Source organism: Tupaia chinensis, unplaced genomic scaffold (genome assembly GCF_000334495.1).
Source record: "Tupaia chinensis unplaced genomic scaffold, TupChi_1.0 Scaffold000605_1, whole genome shotgun sequence".
Classification (NCBI taxonomy): Eukaryota; Metazoa; Chordata; class Mammalia; order Scandentia; family Tupaiidae; genus Tupaia; species Tupaia belangeri.
In genome coordinates, this window is record NW_006160123.1 from 360,250 (window position 1) to 384,048 (window position 23,799).

General features: G+C 36.9%; 1 protein-coding gene across 4 annotated transcripts in view; it reads left to right on the forward strand.

Annotated features, from left to right (window-relative positions):
* Nucleotides 1-23,799, forward strand: part of UBR1 (ubiquitin protein ligase E3 component n-recognin 1) — a 162,010-nt gene that overhangs the window by 66,826 nt on the left and 71,385 nt on the right. For all 4 annotated transcript variants that reach the window (XM_027775784.1, XM_027775785.1, XM_027775786.1 and 1 more), the window contains exons 15-26: nucleotides 1,551-1,731; nucleotides 3,131-3,192; nucleotides 3,486-3,596; nucleotides 5,023-5,088; nucleotides 6,493-6,594; nucleotides 11,157-11,220; nucleotides 16,090-16,214; nucleotides 18,764-18,816; nucleotides 19,503-19,605; nucleotides 20,742-20,790; nucleotides 22,058-22,212; nucleotides 23,139-23,238. In XM_027775784.1, the coding sequence (XP_027631585.1) occupies nucleotides 1,551-1,731; nucleotides 3,131-3,192; nucleotides 3,486-3,596; nucleotides 5,023-5,088; nucleotides 6,493-6,594; nucleotides 11,157-11,220; nucleotides 16,090-16,214; nucleotides 18,764-18,816; nucleotides 19,503-19,605; nucleotides 20,742-20,790; nucleotides 22,058-22,212; nucleotides 23,139-23,238 (1,171 nt within the window). The remainder of the gene's footprint in view (nucleotides 1-1,550; nucleotides 1,732-3,130; nucleotides 3,193-3,485; nucleotides 3,597-5,022; nucleotides 5,089-6,492; nucleotides 6,595-11,156; nucleotides 11,221-16,089; nucleotides 16,215-18,763; nucleotides 18,817-19,502; nucleotides 19,606-20,741; nucleotides 20,791-22,057; nucleotides 22,213-23,138; nucleotides 23,239-23,799) is intronic.

The following is a 23,799-nucleotide window of genomic DNA, read 5'->3' on the forward strand; positions in this document are numbered from 1 at the left end:
CTGCTTAGGTATTACTGTTATAGTTCCAATTCTTAAATTCAGAGGCTGGACAGTGACACAGCTGTGACACTTTGGGAGACAGACTTACATTGGGCAAGTTTCAGTGTCACATCTAGAGACCTCCCTGGGTATATCAGCCATGAGCATGCCTATAATCTGGGCCTGGCCAGAATTGGGTTGCAGCACCAGGGCCCTGTTGAGTGTGTTGTTACTCTTTTTCTCCCCCCGCCCCCTCATCTATAGAAGCGATAAGTTGAAATTTCAAAAAACAGGGACCAGCAGTTAGCGTAATGGCTATGTCGCTGAACTCCCATGTAGTCGACTGCAGTTCGAGTCCCGGACCCGGTGGCTTAAAACTCACTCTGGGTGCGTGTGCATGCGTGCCCAAGATCCGGAGAGGAGAATGGAGGAGAAGGGATTGTGGCGTGGCCATCCCCCTGGGGGGGTGATTTCTCGCTTTCTGTCTCTCTGTCTCTGTCTTTCTGGTGAGCGCATGCGCCCTATACCAAAAGCCTCTCCAAAAATTTTTTTTTTTTTAAAAACAAAAAATGTATTTTAAAATGATTTGTCATTGTTGTCATTCTAATTCCAACTTGCATTTTATTATCTTGACTTCTCTTGTTCTATTACTGACACTGTTTTTTTTTTATTATTTACATTGATTCATACAGGAAATCTCAGAGCCACTATATTCTTTGTGGTTCATGTTAACTGATGTTTCAGGGGTAAAACTTTACAGGTTGACAAAAGATTGGGAGAATTTAGGTTGAACAAAATCAAGGACTTTTTAAGCTGTTAAATTTCTCAAACATTGTAATTCTTAACTGTGTTAATTTTTGAGAGGAATGTTTCTAAAATTTATTTGACCATGAAGTTTTTTTTTTTGGGGGGGGGGAGGTTTTTGCTATAGGGTGTGCGCTTGCCAGAAAGAGAGAGACAGAAAGACAGAAAGCGAGAAATCAACCCCTTCATGGGGAGTGGCTATGCCACAATCCCTTCTTCATTCTCTTCTCTGGATGTTGGACATGCACGCACCCATGCCTGGGTCCGAGACTCGAACCGCAGTCGACTACATGGGAGTCCAGCAACATAGCCATTATGTTAACTGCTGGTCCCCCATATATACACCCTTTGATCTATCTAATAGCTTTTATTCCTCTCCATTGTTTGAACGGGAGTTGTATTTTTCTTTATTTTTGTCTTTGTTGATTCTGTATCTCTGCTTAGAATGTCATCTTCTCGTTGTCTTTCCTCATACTTAAGTTCTGCCTATTCTATTAGGGCTAACTCAAAAACTACTTCTACAAATATGTCTGCCCAATTGTTTGTAATTCTGTTTACCCACTTACGGTGATTAGTTTATATCATTTGCATGATACTTACAGTTTTTTACTTAGTTAACTATTACCTTATATTTCCTGCTGGCATATAGATCTTGTGGAATGAGTAATACAGAGAATAATTTTGAACTCATATTTAGTAATTATTTATTGAATGCTGATTGGTAAAGTAGTTACGTTAACTTATTTGCATTTTTGTTTTCCTTTTAGGAAGAACTCTTATTAGTAGCTTATAAAGAATGTCACAAAGCTGTAATGAGGTGCAGTACAAGTTTCACGTCTAGTGGCAAGGCACTAGTACAATTATGTGGTCATACTTTGGAAACTAAGTCCTACAGAGTATCTGAAGATCTTGTAAGCATACATTTGCCACTCTCTAGGACTCTTGCTGGTGAGTTTCATTTTCGCATGTTAGCTTTGATTTCTGAATATTGGGACTAGGAGAATCGTTACTGATTTGCTCTGTGCTCAGTATGTACAGACATACAGAAATCAGGTGTCATAGTTCAGGGTTGTGTTGTCGCTGACCTTTAGGGAACTATCACCAGAACATCTATCTTAGGATGTTTGTTTACCTGGGCCTTTTTTATGTGGGTCAACTACTAAATCCTTACACTGTGCACTGAAGAACTTACTTGGTAACTCACCTCCACTCAAATTTAAATAGGATGAAATCTTTTTGCTGGTTTTTAACCCTTCTTTCTGCTCAGTTTTGCTAGTGTATTGTCTTGTCTCTGTTCTCTTACCATTAAAGAAGAAAATCATAGATTTTCTTTAATTGTTTGTAATTCCATGTAAATCTGCCCTTCATCTGTCAGGATGGGTTTTTCTCTAACACTTTTATTGAAGTAAACATTTCTAGGTTTTTCGAACAGTGATAAAATATACATAATATAAAATTGAGCATTTCAATCATTTTTAAGTGTCACTAAGTGCATTCACATTGCTGTATAGCCATCACCACTATCAATTTCCTAACCTGTTTTCTTCCAAAAAGGAAACTTCTAAAACTGAATATAATATTATGAATGAGTCCCTATATTGCCTTTCTTACAGTCTCTGGCAACCACCACTCTGCTTTCTATTTTTGATGTACTCCATCTTACCTGTTTTGTGTGGCCTGTGGTTTTGGTGTATTACCCAAGAAATGATCATTGTATCCATTGTCATAGAGCCTTTTTTCCTATGTGGTTTCCTTTTTTTTGGAGAGAGATTTTTGCAATAGGGCACGTGTGTGCTCGCTGAAAAGACAAAGAGAGAGAAAGTGAGAAGTCACTCCCCCCCCCCCCCGGGGGTATAGCCATGCCGCAATCCCCTCTCCTCCAATGTTCTTCTGGGATTTTGGGCATGCATGCACATGACCCCAGCATGAGTTTCAAGCAGCTGGGTCTGGGACTTGAACTGTGGTTGACTACATGGGAGTCCAGTGATGTAACCATTACATCATCTGCTGGTCCCTCCTATATGTTTTTCTAAGAGTTTTATAGTTTTAGTTCTTGTATTTAGATCTTTGTTCCATTTTGAGATAATTTTTATATATGATATAATAACATCATGTTATTTTTATATTGCTTCTATTTTAATTGAAAATGCTCAGTGTCCATTTGTTTTGATGCTTGTAGGAACAGAATTAACATGAGGCAGCATAATACTTTGTTTCAGAATTAGAAATCAGAAGTTTGCATTTTGGAGTGTCATTTCTAAATTTAGTAAACATATATTTAAATCACAAGAGTTTACAGACTTAATGAGTTAGTTAATAATTTTCTTTCTCTTTCATTAAACTTTAGGTCTGCATGTGCGTTTAAGTAGGCTGGGTGCTATTTCAAGACTACATGAATTTGTGCCTTTTGTAAGTGACTCTGCCCAGTGCTGATTTGCTTATGTCCTATTCCTGAATGCCTCATGATTGGTGAATGGAAGGAAAATAATATTTTGAAACCCATATGAGTACTTTCCATTGAGTAATTTTACATCTCTGTTTAAAAAAATTGAAACCTGAATCACAAGAACTTGGAAGTCATCTGTCTAGTTCAAATCCTTCTGTTTTATAGATGAAAAAACTGAGGAATATGCTGTGCTATAACTTCAAGATATATCCAAAGGCTTGTGAAAAATAGTGAAATCCATCTCACTCTGTTTCAGGAGGATTTTCAAGTAGAGGTGCTAGTGGAATACCCTTTGCGTTGTCTGGTGTTGGTTGCCCAAGTTGTTGCTGAGATGTGGCGAAGAAATGGTCTCTCTCTTATTAGCCAGGTATGGCAAGGTCAATTATTCACATTCCTGAATGTCTTCATTTCTCATTTTTTAAAAGATAATTTTTCCCTATATCCCTAGATTTTGTTGAGTTATTTGTTCCTATTTTCTTATATAAACTTGTAAAAATGAAAATTCTAGGGACCATAGAGACATTTTCCTTGTTACCCTACTTACCGCTTACATTGGGTTGTTGGAAAAGTCATGACACATTTTTACATAGAAAAATGTACTATAGGGGACCAGCAGGTGGCGTGGTGTTTAAGGCGCTGGACACTCCCACATGGCCGACCAGGGTTCAAGTCCTGAATCTGGTGACTTGCTTTCTCACTTCCCCTCTCTTTCACTCTCAACCTCTGTCTCTCTCTGGTCAAATTAAAAAATAAATGAATGAATAAATAAAAATAAAATAATTACTAAAAAAAGAAAAGAAAAATGTGCTATGACCCGATAGTATCCAGATTATAAAGAACTAGGCTGCTTCAGTTGCTTGATAATGTAAAAGCCAATAGTACCATCAGAAACCTCTCCATTAACATAAGCTCTTTTCTGAGGACTGCCTTACTTAGAGACCTTTAGTCTTCTCACCATCTGTCTTAATCAAGGCTATCTTACAATTTTTCCTCCTATTTTTGCATGAATATGGAGAAGTGCTTTTCCTAAAAGGTAGAGACATAGGACTTGTAAAGTTATCACTTAGAAGGAAAAGATGTTATGTTTGTAGAAATTGGCTTACATTTATTGAAGTAGGTGTTTTGTTTTTTAAGATTTACTTGGTTAATTTTTAATTTATTATTATTATTATCATTCAGTTTGACCAGAGAGAGAAAGCAAGCCACCACATCTGGGACTCGAACTGTGGTTAGCCATCTGGGAATCCAGCATCTTAACCATCATGTCACCTGCCAGCTCCAAAGCAGATATTTTAAACTTAGAGAAAATAAATTTTTTGAAAGTAATAACTAATATAGAGCGTCTTAAAACGTGTTTTCATGCCATATTTCCACTTTATCCTTACAAGTTCCTTAAAATGATTCACAGATTTGCCCTTTCTTTTTTTAAACCACTAAGGAATTTTGGATGTTTCTAGCTTAGAGAAAGTTTTAAAAATTAGTTTTGGGGTTAGCCAGTGGTGTGGTTATTAAAGTGGTTGGATCCCACATGACCAACTATGTGATTCGTGTCCTGGACACAGTGGCTTGCAAAACATGCCAGAGGCATGTATGTCCATGCCCAAAGTCCTGAGAGGAGAATGGAGAAGAAAGGATTGCAGTGTACCCATCCCTCCTGGAGATGATTTTTCACTTTCTCTGTCTCTTTCCACCAAGTGCACATATCCTATAGCAAAAATAATACCAATTTTGTTGAAAATTTTGTTTGAAATAAAGTAATTCTTATATCAGCTTTTTTGCCTTTTATTTTATAGGTATTTTATTACCAAGATGTAAAGTGCAGAGAAGAAATGTATGATAAAGATATCATCATGCTTCAGGTACCTATTTAAATTACTTCTGATATTTATGTGTTAACCTTCCTTCTTTTTTTTTTTTTTTAAGAATTATTTTATTTAACTTTATTTATTATTATTATCATTATTATTTTCCAGTTTGATCAGAGAGACACACAGAGAAAGAGAGGAAGTGAGAAAGCAAGCCACCAGGTCCAAGACTTGAACTGTGGTCAGCCATGTGGGAGTCCAGCGCCTTTAACCACCATGCCACTTGCCAGCCCCTTAACCTTCCTTCTTATATTCAACATAGTAAGAGTAGATATTGTCATTATTTTTAACTTTAAATTTATTTCACTATTAAACTGAGAGAAAATTTTATCACTGGACTCCCATGTAGTCGACCGCGGTTCGTGTCCTGGACCCGGTGGCTTAAAACTCACGCCCGGCGTGTGTGCGTGAGTTTCCAAGATCCCAGGAGGTGAATGGAGGAGAAGGGATTGCAGCGTGGCCATCCCCCCTGGGGAGTGATTTCTCGCTTTCTGTCTCTCTGTCTCTCTCTCTCTGTCTGGCGAGCGCATATGCCCTATAGCAAAAAACTCTCCAAAAAAAGAAAGAAAGTCCATAATTTTTTTTTTTCAGCTATTTGCTGTAGGGTGCATGTGCTCTCACCAGAGACAGAGACAAAATGAGAGGGAAAGTGAGAAGGCATCCCCCAGGGATGATGACCATACCACAATCTCTTCTCTGTTCTTCTCTCAAGGCTTTGGGCACATATGCATATGCATCCAGTGTGTTTTTTCTTTTTTTAAAAAAAATTTATAACTTTTCTGAAATCTGATGAATTTTTAAAAATTTAATTCCATTTGTTATTATTTTTTAATTTGACCAGAGAGAGAGAGAAAGAGAAAATGAGAAAACAAGCTGCCAGGTTTGGGACTTGAACTGCTGTCAACCATGTGGGAATCTAGTGCCTTTAACCACTATGCCACTTACCCACATCCCGAGTGTGTTTTTCAAATCGCCAGTTCTGGTTCTCATCCCATGTCGTCAGCCATATGAGATCCAACCACCTTCACCTCCACTCTGTCTGCTGGTCTAGAAATTCCACAAATTTACTTTATAATATTTTAGTAGTTCTGTTAGAGGCACTGTTTCTTTTTTAGGTTTTTGACATAGGGTGCATGCGCTTGTTGGAGAGATAGAGAAGGAAAATGAGAAATCAGCCCCCATGGGAGATGGCCCCACCGCAATCCCTTCTCCTCCACTCTCCTCCTAGGATTTTGGGGACACATGCAAATGCACCCAGTGTGATTTTCAAGCTGCCAGATCTGAGACTCAAACCTCAAATGGGCATGTGGGAATCCAATTTCTTAACCACCATGCCACCTGCTGGTCTTGTGTCTCCTTTTAGTACATAAGAAATGTGATGCTGGATTTCTTTTACAGATTGGTGCATCTTTAATGGATCCTAATAAGTTCTTGTTACTCGTACTTCAGAGGTATGAACTTGCTGATGCTTTTAATAAGACAGTGTCCACAAAAGATCAGGTAAGCAACAGAAACTGATATGCAAATTGACTCCAAAGGAAATATTATTGTTATTTTAAAACTTTATTTATTTATGTATTCTTCCAAAAATCTCATACTCATATATAGTATGTGTATATGTATCATACACACATATGGTAGGTTCTCCATATCCATAGATTCTGCCTCTGTGTATTCAACCAACTGCTGATGGAAATGATTTGGGAAAAAAATGATTAATACATATTGGGGCCAGATGGTGGCATAGCTGTAATCCAACTGTACTCACATGAGAATGGTCTTGAGTTCATGACCCAAGACTTCCCTGTACACACGAGGCACATTCATTCCCATTATCAGGCGAGCTGAGACTGGGTCTGGATCACGGTGTGAAGGCTGTATTGGGGATGCCTCTTTCTCCTTCTTTCTCTATATCCCTCCCCTCCCTCCATCCCCTGCCAGACAGACACGGAAGAAATAACTGAATTAGATCCTGCTCCTGAACTTTGGGGACAAATAACTGAGGCCTTCTAGGAACAAGACTTCTAAAAAGCATCTGTGTCTGGAAGGCTGTGACCCAAGGCCATTTTGCTGGCTGGCTATAAGTCTCAGGAATCAAAGGGAACACATAGCTCTTCTTAAAATTCAAGGTACTTATGCCCAAGGTGATATGGAATTCTATTGAGGCAAGATGTATGCGTAAGTGTACAAAGCGAAAAACAACACAGTGACTTCTGGTCACAAAGCAAATAAAACCAGCATAATCAGGAAAGGTTACTTATGCCCAGGGAAACAGTGGTATAGTTCAAGCCAAATTCTGAAGCAACCTTTCTGTTAAGGCCACTGAATAGAGTTTGTGTGATGCTGTACCTCTCAAGGATTTAAAATAAAAATGGATTCGTGTTTTTGTTAAAAAATAAATAAATAAATAAATAAATAATGAACTAAAAATGTACACAGTTTTTAAAAATCCAGTTATTTAATGGTGTTTACATTATATTAGAGAGTAGTCTAGAGATGACTGACGTAAAGTATGTGGGAGGATCTGTGTAAGTTATATGCAAATGCTATGCTATTTTACAGAAATGATTTGAGCATCCATGGAAGGTCCTGGACACAATCCCCACAGATACCAAGGGACAACTGTATTCTCATTTCTTCTAGAAAATGTAGAACAGTATTGGATTTTCTAAAATGTCATGATGTATTTTTTCTATGCAAAAATGCTTAATGACTTTTCTGACAACCCAGTAGATTAACAAAGAGAAGATCATCATGAAATACTGCTTTTTGAAAATTATTGTTTTTTAAGTTTTGGAGTCTTGTTTTTAAAACAAAAATTGTATCATTCTATATGTACTCTTGTTAATTTGCTTCCTGTGCTTAACAAAATACTGAGGGAGGGCTTCTTTTTTTCTTGTCTTTCAACAAATATACAACTACATCATCATCTTTTGCATTATCAGTTTTTAGAAGTTTATTTCTTCTATGAGAGAAAGAGACAGGTAACCCCATCAGGGTCTTAACGTCAGCAAGAAATGTGATGCTGGATTTCTTTTACAGATTGGTGCATCTTTAATGGATCCTAATAAGTTCTTGTTACTCGTACTTCAGAGGTATGAACTTGCTGATGCTTTTAATAAGACAGTGTCCACAAAAGATCAGGTAAGCAACAGAAACTGATATGCAAATTGACTCCAAAGGAAATATTATTGTTATTTTAAAACTTTATTTATTTATGTATTCTTCCAAAAATCTCATACTCATATATAGTATGTGTATATGTATCATACACACATATGGTAGGTTCTCCATATCCATAGATTCTGCCTCTGTGTATTCAACCAACTGCTGATGGAAATGATTTGGGAAAAAAATGATTAATACATATTGGGGCCAGATGGTGGCATAGCTGTAATCCAACTGTACTCACATGAGAATGGTCTTGAGTTCATGACCCAAGACTTCCCTGTACACACGAGGCACATTCATTCCCATTATCAGGCGAGCTGAGACTGGGTCTGGATCACGGTGTGAAGGCTGTATTGGGGATGCCTCTTTCTCCTTCTTTCTCTATATCCCTCCCCTCCCTCCATCCCCTGCCAGACAGACACGGAAGAAATAACTGAATTAGATCCTGCTCCTGAACTTTGGGGACAAATAACTGAGGCCTTCTAGGAACAAGACTTCTAAAAAGCATCTGTGTCTGGAAGGCTGTGACCCAAGGCCATTTTGCTGGCTGGCTATAAGTCTCAGGAATCAAAGGGAACACATAGCTCTTCTTAAAATTCAAGGTACTTATGCCCAAGGTGATATGGAATTCTATTGAGGCAAGATGTATGCGTAAGTGTACAAAGCGAAAAACAACACAGTGACTTCTGGTCACAAAGCAAATAAAACCAGCATAATCAGGAAAGGTTACTTATGCCCAGGGAAACAGTGGTATAGTTCAAGCCAAATTCTGAAGCAACCTTTCTGTTAAGGCCACTGAATAGAGTTTGTGTGATGCTGTACCTCTCAAGGATTTAAAATAAAAATGGATTCGTGTTTTTGTTAAAAAATAAATAAATAAATAAATAAATAATGAACTAAAAATGTACACAGTTTTTAAAAATCCAGTTATTTAATGGTGTTTACATTATATTAGAGAGTAGTCTAGAGATGACTGACGTAAAGTATGTGGGAGGATCTGTGTAAGTTATATGCAAATGCTATGCTATTTTACAGAAATGATTTGAGCATCCATGGAAGGTCCTGGACACAATCCCCACAGATACCAAGGGACAACTGTATTCTCATTTCTTCTAGAAAATGTAGAACAGTATTGGATTTTCTAAAATGTCATGATGTATTTTTTCTATGCAAAAATGCTTAATGACTTTTCTGACAACCCAGTAGATTAACAAAGAGAAGATCATCATGAAATACTGCTTTTTGAAAATTATTGTTTTTTAAGTTTTGGAGTCTTGTTTTTAAAACAAAAATTGTATCATTCTATATGTACTCTTGTTAATTTGCTTCCTGTGCTTAACAAAATACTGAGGGAGGGCTTCTTTTTTTCTTGTCTTTCAACAAATATACAACTACATCATCATCTTTTGCATTATCAGTTTTTAGAAGTTTATTTCTTCTATGAGAGAAAGAGACAGGTAACCCCATCAGGGTCTTAACGTCAGCCTCAACCAGTCAGACTCCTGAGCACGTGTATATTTGCACAGCATGTGCCCAGAGACCTCAGGATGTGAACTCAGAACCTTCTCATGTGACTTCAGTCTCCTATTGCTGAAGAGGTTTTCTAGTGTTGTGGTCTTATAAATATTTGTACCTCAGTGTCTACTTTATTCTAAGATAAATCCTAGAAGTGGATTTGCTAGATAAAACAGCATACTCTTTATTTTTATACATATTGTCAAATTACTCTCAGATAATTTATTTCTGTTTTAAGTTTTTGTTGGAATATGTACATCTATAATGACGTGGACTTTTAAAATCTTTGTTGATTTTAAAGATAATATTTTAACTTGGAATTTTTAATTATCAGGGAAGTTGACCATTGTTTCCTTATTACTGGTCTTTTTCTTTTTGACAGTGAGTTATCTATTCCTCTTCTTTATCCATTTGCTGTTTTTGCAAAAGTTCCTTGTTTAGTCCTTACTATTAGCTCTTCATTGTTGTATTTATTACATTTTCCCCAACTTGTAATTGACATAGCACATGGTGTTTTGTCCCATCTTTATTGTTTGAGTATTTGAAGTTCCAGCTTAGCAAGTATCCTTAATTACTTTGAAGTCATGAAATCATATCACTTTATTCTTTTCAGATTAACAGTCATCTGCAAAGGGTCAAAGAACAGGATATAAAGTGCAAACTTATTTTTAGTCTTGTTTTATACTTAGTGAAAATGAATGTCTGATTTGATACAGTACTTACATGGGGAACTTGTTAGGGAAAGGTGCTCTCACTGTAACAGCTGGTTAAGTATTTGAGCTACTTTCTCACTAACCTAGTTAAGGAAGTCACCAATAGAGGAAGAGTTAAAGAGTAGGAATAGTTTGTTAACTTAAGACTGTTTGGATAATGATAATGAAAACAATGACAGTATTTTTTTTTTCTTTTTTTTGAAGAGGTTTTTGCTATAGGGTGCGTGCGCTCGCCAGAAAGACAGAGAGACAGAAGTGAGAAATTGCTTCCCAGGAGGGATGGCCATGCCACAATCCCTTCTCCTCCATTCTCCTCTCGGAATCTTGGGCATGTACGCACACGTGCCTGGCGTGAGTTTAAGCTACCGGGTCCAGAACTTGAACCATGGTCGAGTACATGGGAGTCCAGCGACTTAACCTTTACACTAACTGTTGGTCCCAACAATGACAGTATTTAACAGCTGCTGCCAAGTACTTATCACATGCCAGGTATTGTGAACTTTGTTGAATTTAGTTTCTTAAAAGAGTACTAATCCCATAACTGTTTGTTGCTATGTGCTGAAAGAAAGCCCTGGATTGGATGAGCTACACATCTGATCAAGAAATGCATGTTTTGTGGAGGTTTTTGGTTCTTATATAATTTATTCTTTTTCAATTCTATAGGACTTGATTAAACAATATAATACATTAATAGAAGAAATGCTTCAGGTCCTCATCTATATCGTGGGTAAGGTTGAAATAAAATGTCTTTGAAATGGAACATGAGTTAGTTTTTAAAAATTTATAAGAACTATAATTGGTCATTATACTTTCATACTATATATATATATAGTATGAATATGTGTGTGTATGTATATATATATAGTGTGTGTGTATATACACACACACACACTATATATATGTAGTTAGAAACTCACATTCATAAAAGCACAGGTAATAACATCTCTTTTTTTTTTTTTAAGCTTTTTGCCATAGGGTATATGCACATGCCAGAGAGAAATAGTGAGAGAGAAAGTGAAAAATCACCCCCCCCCCAGGGGGATGGCCACACTGCAGTCCCTTTTCTTCCATCCTCCTCTTAGGATTTTGGGCACACATGCCCAGCATGGTTTTCAAAGCCATGGGGTACAGGGCTCAAATTGCAGTCAGCCATGTGGGATTCCCGTGCCTTAACCACCACACTACCTGCTGTCTTAACCTCTTTTAATTTTCAGTACCTAATTTATAATTATTTAGATTTATTTGGAGGTCTTGGATATAATTATCCCAGACAGAAATTAGATTTTTAAAAGCCCATTCTTTTAGTGCTAAAAATTTTAAATATAGAGGCCAGCAGGTGGCATGGTGGTTAAGGATGCTGGACTCCCATATGACCGACAGTGGTTCAAGTTCTGAACCTGGAGTCTTGCTTTCTCACTTTCTCTCTCTCTCTCTCTCTCTCTCTTACCTTCTCACCCTGTCATACTGTTCCTCTCTGGTCAAATTAAAATAAATAAGTAAGTAAATAAATAAAGTTAAATAAAATAATAATTCTTTAAAAATATTTTATATATAAATGAAATATAACTAACACGAGTCTATGTAAAATATATTTTCATTGTGTCATTTTTTCTTTTTTTTTCTGGAGAGGTTTTTTTGCTGTAGGGAGCATGTGCCTGCCAGAAAGACAAAGACAGAGACAGAAAGTGAGAAATCATCCCCTGAGGGGAACGGCCATGCTGCAATCCCTTCTCCTCCATTCTCCTCTCGAGATCTTGGGCATGCACCCACACACGCATGGTCCGAGTTTAAGCCACTGGGTCCAGGATTCGAACCGGGTTGGCTATATGGGAGTCCAGTGACATAGCCATTACACCAATTGCTGGTCCCCACTATGTCATTCTTTTAAATTACTCTGTACAAATATTGGCCATACTTAGCTTCATTAAGCTTATGGAGAGAAAGGAGAAAAAATGTTTTTTGCCATAAATAATGCTTATCAACTTACTAAGACATTGACCTTTAGAAATGTTTTATTACTCTGCTGAAATTAATGTAAGTATTCAGTACAGGAACATTCTGAACACAAGTATATGAAGGGTCTTCAAAATTTTTATGGAAAATGCATGTTATGAAAAAGTTATGCATGGATTTAAAATTTTTTGCACTAAAATACATTTGTACTTTTTAAATTTTTTTAATTTTAAGTTTTTGTTATAGGGTGTGTGCATTCATCAGAGAGAGGCAGAGAGAGACAGAGAGGGGAAGTGACAGATACCCCCTAAAGTAGATGGACACTGCAGTTTTTTCTCCTCCATTGTCTCAGGATTTTCGACACACATGCACATGCACCTGATATGTTTTTCAAGCTGCCAGGTCCAGGACTCAAATCATGTAGTCAGCTATGTGGCATCCAGCACCTTAACCACCATGCCATCTGCTGGCCCCTACACACTTGTACTTTTTTTTTTTTTTTAAGAATTATTTATTATTATTATTATTATCATTATTGTTTGTAATTTGCTACAGGACACATGAGCTCATCAGAGAAAGACACAGAAAGAAAGAGTGAGAAAGTGAGAAAGCAAACCTCCAGGTCTGGAATTCAGATTGCAGTTGGTCATGTGGGAATCCAGCACCTTAACTACCACGCCACCTGCTGGTCCCCATACTTGTACTTTAATCTCATTGTTTCCACAAACTTTTTTTTTAAGAGAGATTTTTGCTATAGGGCATGTGCGCTCGCCAGCGACACACACACACACACACACACACACACACACGCAGAATGCAAGAAATCACCCCTCCAGCTGGGAAGGCCATGCCTCAGTCCCTCCTCCTCCATTTCCCTCTTGGGATTTTGGGCACACATCCCCACACACCTGGCATGAGTTTTAAGCTTCCAGGTCTGGGATTTGAACTGCAGTTGACTACATGAGGTCCAGTGATGTAACCATTACTCCATTTGCTGGTCCTGTTTCCATAAATTTTTTGAAGTTCACTCATATACTATATCATAGTCTCTATTGATTTCCAGCTACACATCTTGGCATTGTCCTAACTACACAAGGGAAGGAGCAAGAGAGAGAGGGAGGGAAGAAAGTGAGAAAGTACCCCCCAGGTGGATGACCATACCACAGTCCCTTCTCCATTCTCTTCCCAAGCTTTTGGGCATACATGCATGCACATGCACCCACTGTCTTTTTCAGATTGTTGGGTATAGGACTTGAACTTGTGAGAGTCAGCCGCTTTAACCATTATACCACCTGGCTGGTCCAGGTAAAATATTTTTAAATTGATTAGATATTCCCTACTGAATTATAAAAACTGTAGGAAATTTTTTGTGTTTTTTCTTAGAATACTATACAAATAATTTCTAATAATGTCTTTCATTTTTACTGTTTTATTTTTTGTTGTTTATTATTGCTACTTTTAGTTTACTGTGTTTACCGAAGTTTTCCTTCTCTGTGATTCAATTTTTAGTTAAATACATGCTATATTCGTCAGTATTTGTTAATTACTGTGAAGTATCAACATTTTTGTTCAAAAAAATAGAATCTCTGACTTTATAATGGAGAAAAAACATTAAAAAGTAAAAAATAGGGGCCACCAGCTGGCATAGTGGTTAAGGCCCCAGATTCCCACGTGGCTGACCTCGGTTTGAGTCTTGGACCTGTGGCTTGCTTTCTCACTTTGTTTTTCTCTCTGTTTCTCTCTTCAAATTAAAATATTAATAATAATAAAAATAACAAATTTAAAATTAAATAAATTCTTTCTTAAAGAAGAAAAATATTTGGATTAGCAATCAGACAATCTAGCCTTGGTGTTACTACCAACTATCAAGACTATGCCACTTACAGGCTTTGGGCCTCAAATTCCTGATTTGTAAAATTTGGAGGTAATCTACATGACCTCTTAGGTTCCTTGTAGGTCTCAAATCCTAGGGGATACTGTTTTTGACCAAAAAAATATGAAAATTACAAAATCCTTCACAAATGTAAAGAGAGGGATGAGTCTGTTAGAAACAAATTTACTTAACAAAAAATTCTTTGGAGGGGCCACCAGGTGGCACGATGATTAAAGTGTTGGACTACCACATGACCAACCGTGGTTAGAGTCATAGACTTGGTGACTTGAAAATCACACCTGGCACATGTGCATACGTGCCCAAAATCCCAAGAGGAGAATGAAAGAGAAGGTATTGTGGCATGGCCATCCTCCCAGGGGATGATTTCTCACTTCTCTCTCTCTGGTGAGCACAGGCACACTATGGAAAAAAAACTTTTAAAAAAAGAAAAAAAAAAACCTCATTCTTTGGCAAACTTGTAAAATTCATCATATATCTTAGGCAAGATATTTCTTTCATTGTAACCCTCTTGTAGATATCACAAGTTTTTGTACAGATGTTTTAGTGTGGATAATCAGTGGAGATATGAGACGATACATCTATTGAGGCAGTGGGAATTAGATTCTCTTGACACCAGTGAAGTTACCGTAGTTAATTTTCTCGCTCCCTTTGGTAGTTTATTGTGATGAAAAATGGAAACCTGATCACATAGGCATTTTTGCAGCACCAATCATTCCGCACATAGTAATGTATTGTTATTTAACCCATAAGTAATACACTTTTAGGTATTTTTTCAGTTTCCTCCTTGTTCTTTCTTAAATAACAAATAGGGACAGAGTTGAGGACGCTCTTGAAAGCAGTTTGGGACCAGTAGATGGCCGAACGGTTGTGTCACTGGACTTCCATGTAGTGGACCATGGTTCGAGTGCCAGACCTGGGTCCTAAAACTCACACTGTGTGCTTGTTGCATGCATGCCCAAAATCCCAGAGGAGAATGGAGGAAAAGAGATTATGGTGTGGCCATCCCCATGTGGGGTGATTTTTTTCCTTTTTTTTTTTTTGGAGAGGTTTTCGCTATAGAGTGTGTGCGCTCGCTAGACAGACAGAGAGAGACATAGAGACAGAAAGTGAAAAATCACCCCCCCGGGGGGATGGTCACGCTGCAATCCCTTCTCCTCCATTCTCCTCTCAGGATCTTGGGCACGCACACGCGCCTGGCGTGAGTTTTAAGCCACCGGGTCCGGGACACAAACCGCAGTCGACTACGTGGGAGTCCAGCGACATAACCATTATGCTAACTGCTGGTTCCCGATTATTTTACTTTTTGTCTCTTTCTCTGGCAAGTGCACATTCCCTATAGCCAAAAAAAAAAAAAAAAATCTCTCTTAAGAAACAAAAAACAAGAAAGAAAACCAATTTGATGATGGCTTCTGCTCAGGTACCATTCTCCTTGTTTTGCGGATTAGAAACACATGCTAATTGAATTGAGGGACCTTTTTTATAATGTGTATGTGTATATACACATGTGTATGTGTGTGTGTGTAAATTAAGGGAAAGCTTGATTATTCCTTCAGATCACTTTAATTTTCTTGCTTGGCCTTTTAGTACCTAGGCTCTTATTCACATTTGGGAACACGTACAAGTAATTTTTGGTCCCCCTCTACTTGACTTAATATAATTAGAATGTTCTGTGAATAAGTGCTCTTGAGATAAGAGATTTAAATAAGAAGCAATTAATTATTCTACTTTTCTTTTCATTGTTGGCATTAGGAGAACGTTACGTACCTGGAGTGGGAAATGTGACCAAAGAAGAGGTCACAATGAGAGAAATTATTCACTTGCTTTGCATTGAACCCATGCCACACAGTGCCATTGCCAAAAATTTACCTGAGAATGTAAGTTCACTTTTGACCTTTTCTTCACTTACCTTGAGATGGAGTAATTTTTTTTTTAATTTACTAATTTTCAAAAAATTGCTCTAGCAAAAAAACCTTAGGTTATATATAAACCACACATCATTCCCCTTTTAGTAGTATAAAAATAAACTTTAATTCCAGAAGAAACTGCTCAACTTTTTGCTTATTCTTTTTTTTAGAATTATTTTATTTATTTATTTGTATTTTAATTTGACCAAAGAGGGACAGGAAGAGTGAGTGAGAGAGAGAGAGAAAGTGAGAAAGCCAGCCACCAGGTCTGGGACTCAAACCATGGTCAGCCATGTGGGAGTCCAGCATCCTTAACCACCATGTCACCTGCCACCCCCCAACTTTTTGTTTATTCTGACTTACAATTTCCCCAGAGGAAGAGGCTCAGTGAAATACTGAGATTGTTTGATTAGTGTGTTAATTTGGGTCTTCTGAGAAGCAGATCTCAAGACAAAATACCTAACGGTTTTGTCAGAGAAAATGTCGAAGGAACTGAGAAAGGCTAGGGAAGCCATCACAGTATGATGCAAGTTTAACTCCCCAATGAAAGAAAGAGGGAATGAAGTTAAATGGAAGCATCCTAGACTGTTAGACGTGGACACATTCCCACTCGTACTTGCGCACGTCACCCACAGCAAGCCTGCTTAGTATCTGCCTTGGGCATTATCTGGGAATACCCAGTGAGAAGCTTGGCCTTGGTGTGACCAGGGAACAGCAGCAAAGGAAAGTGGTCATTTACACTCCCTCTAACTGGAGGTCTGCAAGATGCAGTTAATGGCCACAACAGGTACACGTTTTTGTATGTTACAGATATTGAAGTCTTAAATGCTGAAGATTATGAATCTCCCAATTTTTCCTCCTAAGATTTGAGTATTAGAACAATGTTTCTTTTAAAAAAAAAAGTGTACTTTTGGGGCCGGCAGTTGGAGTGGTAGTTAAGAGCACTAGATTCCCATTTGGCTGACCGTGGTTCATGTCTCAGACCTGGTGACTTGCTTTCTCCCTTTCACTTTCCCTTTCTCACTCTTCCCTTTCTCTCTTTCTGGTCAAATTAAAAATAATAACAACAGGAATGAAATAAATACATAAATAAAAAGAAGTGTACTCTTAATTTGCCATCAAGCCTTTTCAAGAGAAGTATAAAGATTTAATATGGGTCATCCTGCTCCACCTCTAAGCCCCATTTGTATCTTTTTTATTTTTATTGTTAACTGATTCTCAAACTGTAATCATTGGGCATATCACCTTTATAATCTTTGCATATATACCAATTTTATGATTAATATCAATTCACATCTTTCTAAGCAATAATACTTGATTCATAGTAAGCTTAACATTTTATTTTTTCTTAATATATATCAAAACAAATGAATAACCAAGCATCTTAAAATATATAATAGTGGGGCCAGCAAGTGGCACAGTGTTTAAGGACTCTGGACTCCCACATGGCCGTCTGCGATTCGAGTCCTAGATCTGGCAGCTTGCCTTCTCTCTCTCTCTCTGTCCCTCTCTGGTCAAATTAAAATAAATAAATAATTTTATATATATATATAAATAAATAAAATGGTTTAACACCCAAAAAAATTTCAAGTACCACTAGTGATATGCATTTATCACTTTCATAGTGAATGCATATCACATTCTTTACAGAAAAAAATGCTTTGACCTTTTGCTGCATACCCCAAGTACATTTTTTTTTAAAAGAGGTTAAATTTCTTAATTTTTGTAAAACTGTGGGAATCTATAAGCTTACTGTGGTAGCTTGCCTAGTCCTTATTCTAATTTTAAATGGCTTCATAAATAAGTAGCTTTCTGTTTTCAAATAATAGTTCAGTGCAATCAGAAAAAAAAAAGTGATTGCAGAAGGTAGAATACTTTTGCTATAGATTAGTAGTTGGATCCCATTAATTTTGTTACCTTGATTTTAGAGATTAATACATCCATAGGCGTGTGCTTAAGTGATGTGAGTAACGAACAAGCTACATAAAGAAAAGTTTGTTTTCTTTGAACTTTTGGTAGTACTGTGTGTGTGTGTGTGTGTGTGTGTGTGTGTGTGTGTGTGCCATTCTTACAGTCATTTGTCATCTAATAGCAGGGAATACATGGTGAGAAATGCATTGTTAGCGGATTTCATCCTTGTATAAACATCAGAGTGTACTTAAACCTAGAAGGTATGTAGCCTGCTGCCCACATGGCTTATATAGCCTGTTTATTACCATATGTGACCTCTGTCATGTGAATGGTCCTTCATTGACCAGAGTTATCATGGCACTTGACCGACTGTGTGTGTGAGTATATACACATCTGAAGGCAAACTTAGATAACGTTTCTTTCATAAGCTGTTTAATACATACATGGGTCAATCTAGCTATTTGGTTTTAGACCTTATTAGAATTTTATCTTTTTCTTGTTTATAAAATACTTCAGAGATGCAGTTGAAAATGTATTTCGATTCACAGTAAGAGAAGGGAAAGTCATTACATGAAGGTAAAAAAATGACAAAAATATTGTTTCAACAGGAAAATAATGAAACTGGCTTAGAGAATGTCATAAACAAAGTGGCCACATTTAAGTAAGTGCTTAATATTTATGATTATTCTAAGATCTTTGTTTTGTATTTTGGTTACCTTATAGAAATTCTAGGTCCTTGCCTGTGTTCCCAAGAGTAAGAGTAGAGTACAGAACGGAAGGATGAGAATGAAGGGGCACATAGTAGGCAGTTAGTACATGTTTTTTGAAAACTGAGTTTTTTTGATAGGAAAGTAAGAAATAGCCATTTGTTCTATTAGATGATTCAGATAGTAAGTAAGTAAACTTTTCTGATAGTCTTTCCTATTAAGGCAAAGTCATGACTTCATTTATTATATACATTTTTATTTTATATGTTAATTTTAGACTTTTATCTAGTAGAGTTGAAACGGAGTTTTGTAATCCTTTTATTCTTTGAAGTATATAAAATGGAAATAAGATTTTAATTGGATAATTCTTTACACTTTAAAAATTGATACTGGTAGATGAATTTCTGCCTGTTATAAATGTTGTGTTTATATATAGATAAATTATTGATTTCAAATAACTATTAAAATAATTTTTTAGTTTTACTATTGGGATGAAATTTATCATTTTAGGTTAAGAAACCGGAATGAGATATAATTATTTTTTTTCTGTATTCTTGACTTCTAAGTTGATTCTTAAGCTTTTATTTTATCTGTATTATGTACTTAAAAAGCACTATATTTTTCTTACTTTCCAATTTAGGAAACCAGGTGTGTCAGGCCATGGAGTTTATGAACTGAAAGATGAATCGTTGAAAGACTTCAATATGTACTTTTATCATTATTCCAAAACACAACATAGCAAGGTAAGAAAAAAGTATCCTCTTTGGTAAGTAAACCTAAATTTCTTTCTGCCTTTTAACTCCACATAATAGTACCCGATTTTTTTTTTTTTTTTTTTTTTTTGAGAGGTTTTTGCTATAGGGTGCGTGTGCTCACCAGACAGAGACAGAGAGACAGAAAGCGAGAAATCACCCCCCAGGGGGATGGCCACACCGCTATCCCTTCTCCTCCATGCTCCTCTCGGGATCTTGGGCATGCACGCACATGTACCTGGCATGAGTTTTAAGTCACTGGGTCTGGGACGTGAACCGCACTTGACTACATGGGAGTCCAGCGACATAGCCATTATGCTAACAGCTGGTCCCCAGTACCTGGTTTTTCTATAATTTCATGCTAGTTCTTATTAATAGAGTCCATTATCATACCCAAGAAATTAAAATTGAATCAGTAATGTTACCTACTATATAGGCAATATTCAAATTTTCCTGATTATACCAAAAAAATTTTTTTGGCTGTTTAGGGGAAAGAGGATTCGAGCAAATACCATTCGTTTCATGGTCTCGTGCTTCATTTGGTGATCAGTTGCTATAGCCTCGTTTATTTTAGGGTTATTCATTTGTTCTTTTTGTCTTTCATAGAATTGACATTTCTGTAGAGCACAGGCTAGTTGTCTTTCATAATATCCTAATTTTATATTTTGTATTCTCATGATTCGATTCAAGTTAAACATTTTGGGGAAGAGTACCACAAAGGTGATGCTGCATTACATTACATCAGTAGGCACGTGTAATGTCTGTCCTATAAAAGGTGATACTAAGTTTAATCACTTAGTTAAGGTCCTGTCTGGTTTTGTCCTTATAAAATGAATGCTTTTTAGCCTGTAGCACAGTACCCTGTACTTAACAGTCACAAGGTAAATGCTGACAAGAAAGGTAGGTAAGTGTTGATGAGGGCTATTCTTCATCTGCTTTAGAGGGGCCTTCAGTAGGACAGCCTTTTGTTCAGGATGAGTAAGCATTTTGAATACATGCTTCAGAATATAAAGTATTTTAGTAAGCCAGTGCATCCTTCCTGCCTGCTTCAAAGTATACCACTTATTTCATGTTTACTAAACAGTATATTTAATGATAATTTTCTGTTGTTTTTGTTTTGTTTTAAGGCTGAACATATGCAGAAGAAAAGGAGAAAACAAGAAAACAAAGACGAAGGTAAAAAGTGAGACTCTGATGGAATCATTTTGACTATTTCTGTTGTTTTATGACAGCAAAACATATAGCATTTGTTTTTGTTTTTGCTGGTTAATGGCAGTGGACAACTAAAGGAAGTGCAAAGAACCTTTTGCTTCTTGTTCATAAAGTAAGATGTATCACTGGTGATAGAACTTTAAATTAATAGCAAATGGGTGACTAAGAGAAAACTGTGGACACCTAAGATAGTGTGGGAGGAGGGTGGGAAATGGTGGGGGGGGATAGGGGGAAAATAGATATTTATTTTATATATATATATGTGTGTGTGTGTGTATGTGTGTGTGTATATATATGTATATATATATATATATATATATACATATATATACACACACACATACACACACACACACATATATATATATAAAATAAATATCTATTTTCCCCCTATCCCCCCCCACCATTTCACGCCAGGCGCGTGTGCGTGCGTGCCCAAGATCCCAAGAGGAGAATGGAGGAGAAGGGATTGCGGCATGGCCATCCTGCCAGGGGGGCAATTTCTTGCTTTCTATCTCTCTGCCTCTCTCTGTCTTTTTGGTGAGCACACACGCCCTATAGCAAAAACATCTCTAAAAACAAACAAACAAACAAAAATGAGAATAATAATAATAGTCTGGAAAAAAAAGATGAAAAACTATTTGATGATGATGATGTGGATAGTAATGTCTTTGTCTTGACTAATATGCAAAGTATTTCTTCTGGAAAGAGAAATATAGTACACTGTAAAAGTGATTCAATATAATATAAACAAGATTGTGATCATAATAAATAAAATTTTAAAAAAATCAAAAGAAAAAAGAGTGACTTAACATTTCTCTCTTTTTTTTAGAGATTTTTGCTGTAGGGCGCATGCACTCGCCAGAAAGACAGAGACAGACAGAGAGACAGAAAGCAAGAAATCACCCCCTGGGGTTAGGCCATGCTTCAGTCCCTTCTCCTCTCCTCTTGGGATCTTGGGCATGCATGCACACGTGCTGAGAGTGAGTTTAAGCCACTGGGTCCGTGACTCAAACCACGGTCGACTACATGGGAGTCCAGCGACAATAGCCATTACACCCCCTGCTGGTCCCAAACATTTCTCTTGATACTGATATTTTCAGTGCTTTAAACATAGCAAAAAATCATATGTAGCACATAATTTACTATTTTTTACATTTAGTATGTAAGATAACTCAAATAATGATGTACCTGTTTGTCTCTTTTCTTATCCACCCTATTACTTATGTAGCATTACCACCACCGCTGCCTCCTGAATTTTGTCCTGCTTTCAGCAAAGTAGTTAACCTTCTCAATTGTGATATTATGATGTACATTCTCAGGACCATATTTGAGCGGGCAGTAGACACAGATTCTAACTTATGGACTGAAGGGATGCTCCAAATGGTATGTTTGTTTATCAGTAATATTTTTTGTACATCAAGACTTGGAGTTTGGGCAAGATCCCTGTCTTATCTTCATTTGGAACTGCATCTAGTGCGCCTGAGACCTAGGAGCCTAGGGGGCCATAAAAATTAGTTTACACATGGCACAGATTTCCTAGGCACATTTTCATGTTCTTAGCATTCTTTCTTTGATTCATCCATTTAGATTTTAAAACCCTGCACAAGATAAGAATGACTAAATTGGTATATTATTATTGCATCAAGACTTTATATTTTGTATTTTACCTGTATTTTAAGAAGACAGAATAATAAAGATTTGAAGTCAGAGAAGTCTAGGTTTGAATCTTGGGTTCTTCTACTTCCTGTTTAGAAGCAAATAAAAATAATTTCCTCTGCCCCAGCCTCTCAACTAGCTGTGATTACAGGGTGTGGCATCATGCCTGGCCTTTTGGTGGCTTCAGGATTTGGTTCACTCTCCCTGTGGCCCCAGCTTCCTGCAGTGGCACCCTGCTACTTGTACCACCATGCCTGAGCTGGTCTGCCTCATTCTTGTTTTCCCCAGAGGGCAGATGCACTCACTGGAGACAGAAAGAGAGAAAGGGGGAAAACAAGAAAGTACCCCCACCCCTGGGGCACAATCACACCTCAGTTCCTTCTCCTTCTGTCCTTCCCATTGGGATTTTGGGCACACATAGGTATAAACTCAGTGTGTTTTTCAAGCTGCCAGTCTGAGACTCAGACCACGCAGCCAGCCTTATATGAAAAATATTTAGTATGTGTATTTATCATTTTTCTTTCTGTGACCTGCTTATTTATAAATTTCACCCCTTTTTTTAACATATTACATTTTTTGTATTTATATTTCAGTTTATAATACAGTCACCCAAGGAAGCCCAATTCTAAAGAGCTCTTGTTTTTCTCCTTCAGGCATTTCATATTCTGGCATTGGGTTTACTAGAAGAGAAGCAACAGCTTCAGAAAGCTCCCGAAGAAGAAGTGACATTTGACTTTTACCATAAGGCTTCAAGTATGTGCAAATGTCATTTTTAAATGTAGCTCTAGCTAGTTGTCAATTTGTAATTGAGAGTTTAGATCTTATAGCATTTTAATCTACCATTCTGAAAGTTTAGATCTTATAGAGTTTTTAGCAGTGACTTCTTAAAACATAGAAAACCCTGAAGTTGTCCTTTCTTATCACCTGTTTAACTATTTCCATTGTATTAATATGTTTTTAATCCTTGACTACAGTCCTTTTACTACAGTCTCACCCTCCCACTTTATTTTTATTATATACATTGATTGTTTACTTTTATTCCTCATCTCAGTACAGTATTACCGAATTTTAACCAAAATATTTATAAGACCCATCTGTAGAAGACATTAATATATCTGAGTTTAAAATGATTGCAAAAGTCTGAATGAATGATAGTGCATTTATTTTGTACTGTTTTCAACTTAGGAAAACAGGGTAGGTATAGATCAGATTTCTGTTAAATGCTATCTGGTTAAGATTTTATTTATTTATTTTTTTGGAGAGGTTTTTTTTTTTTTTTTTTTTTCCCCCTATAGGGCGCATGTACTTGCCAGA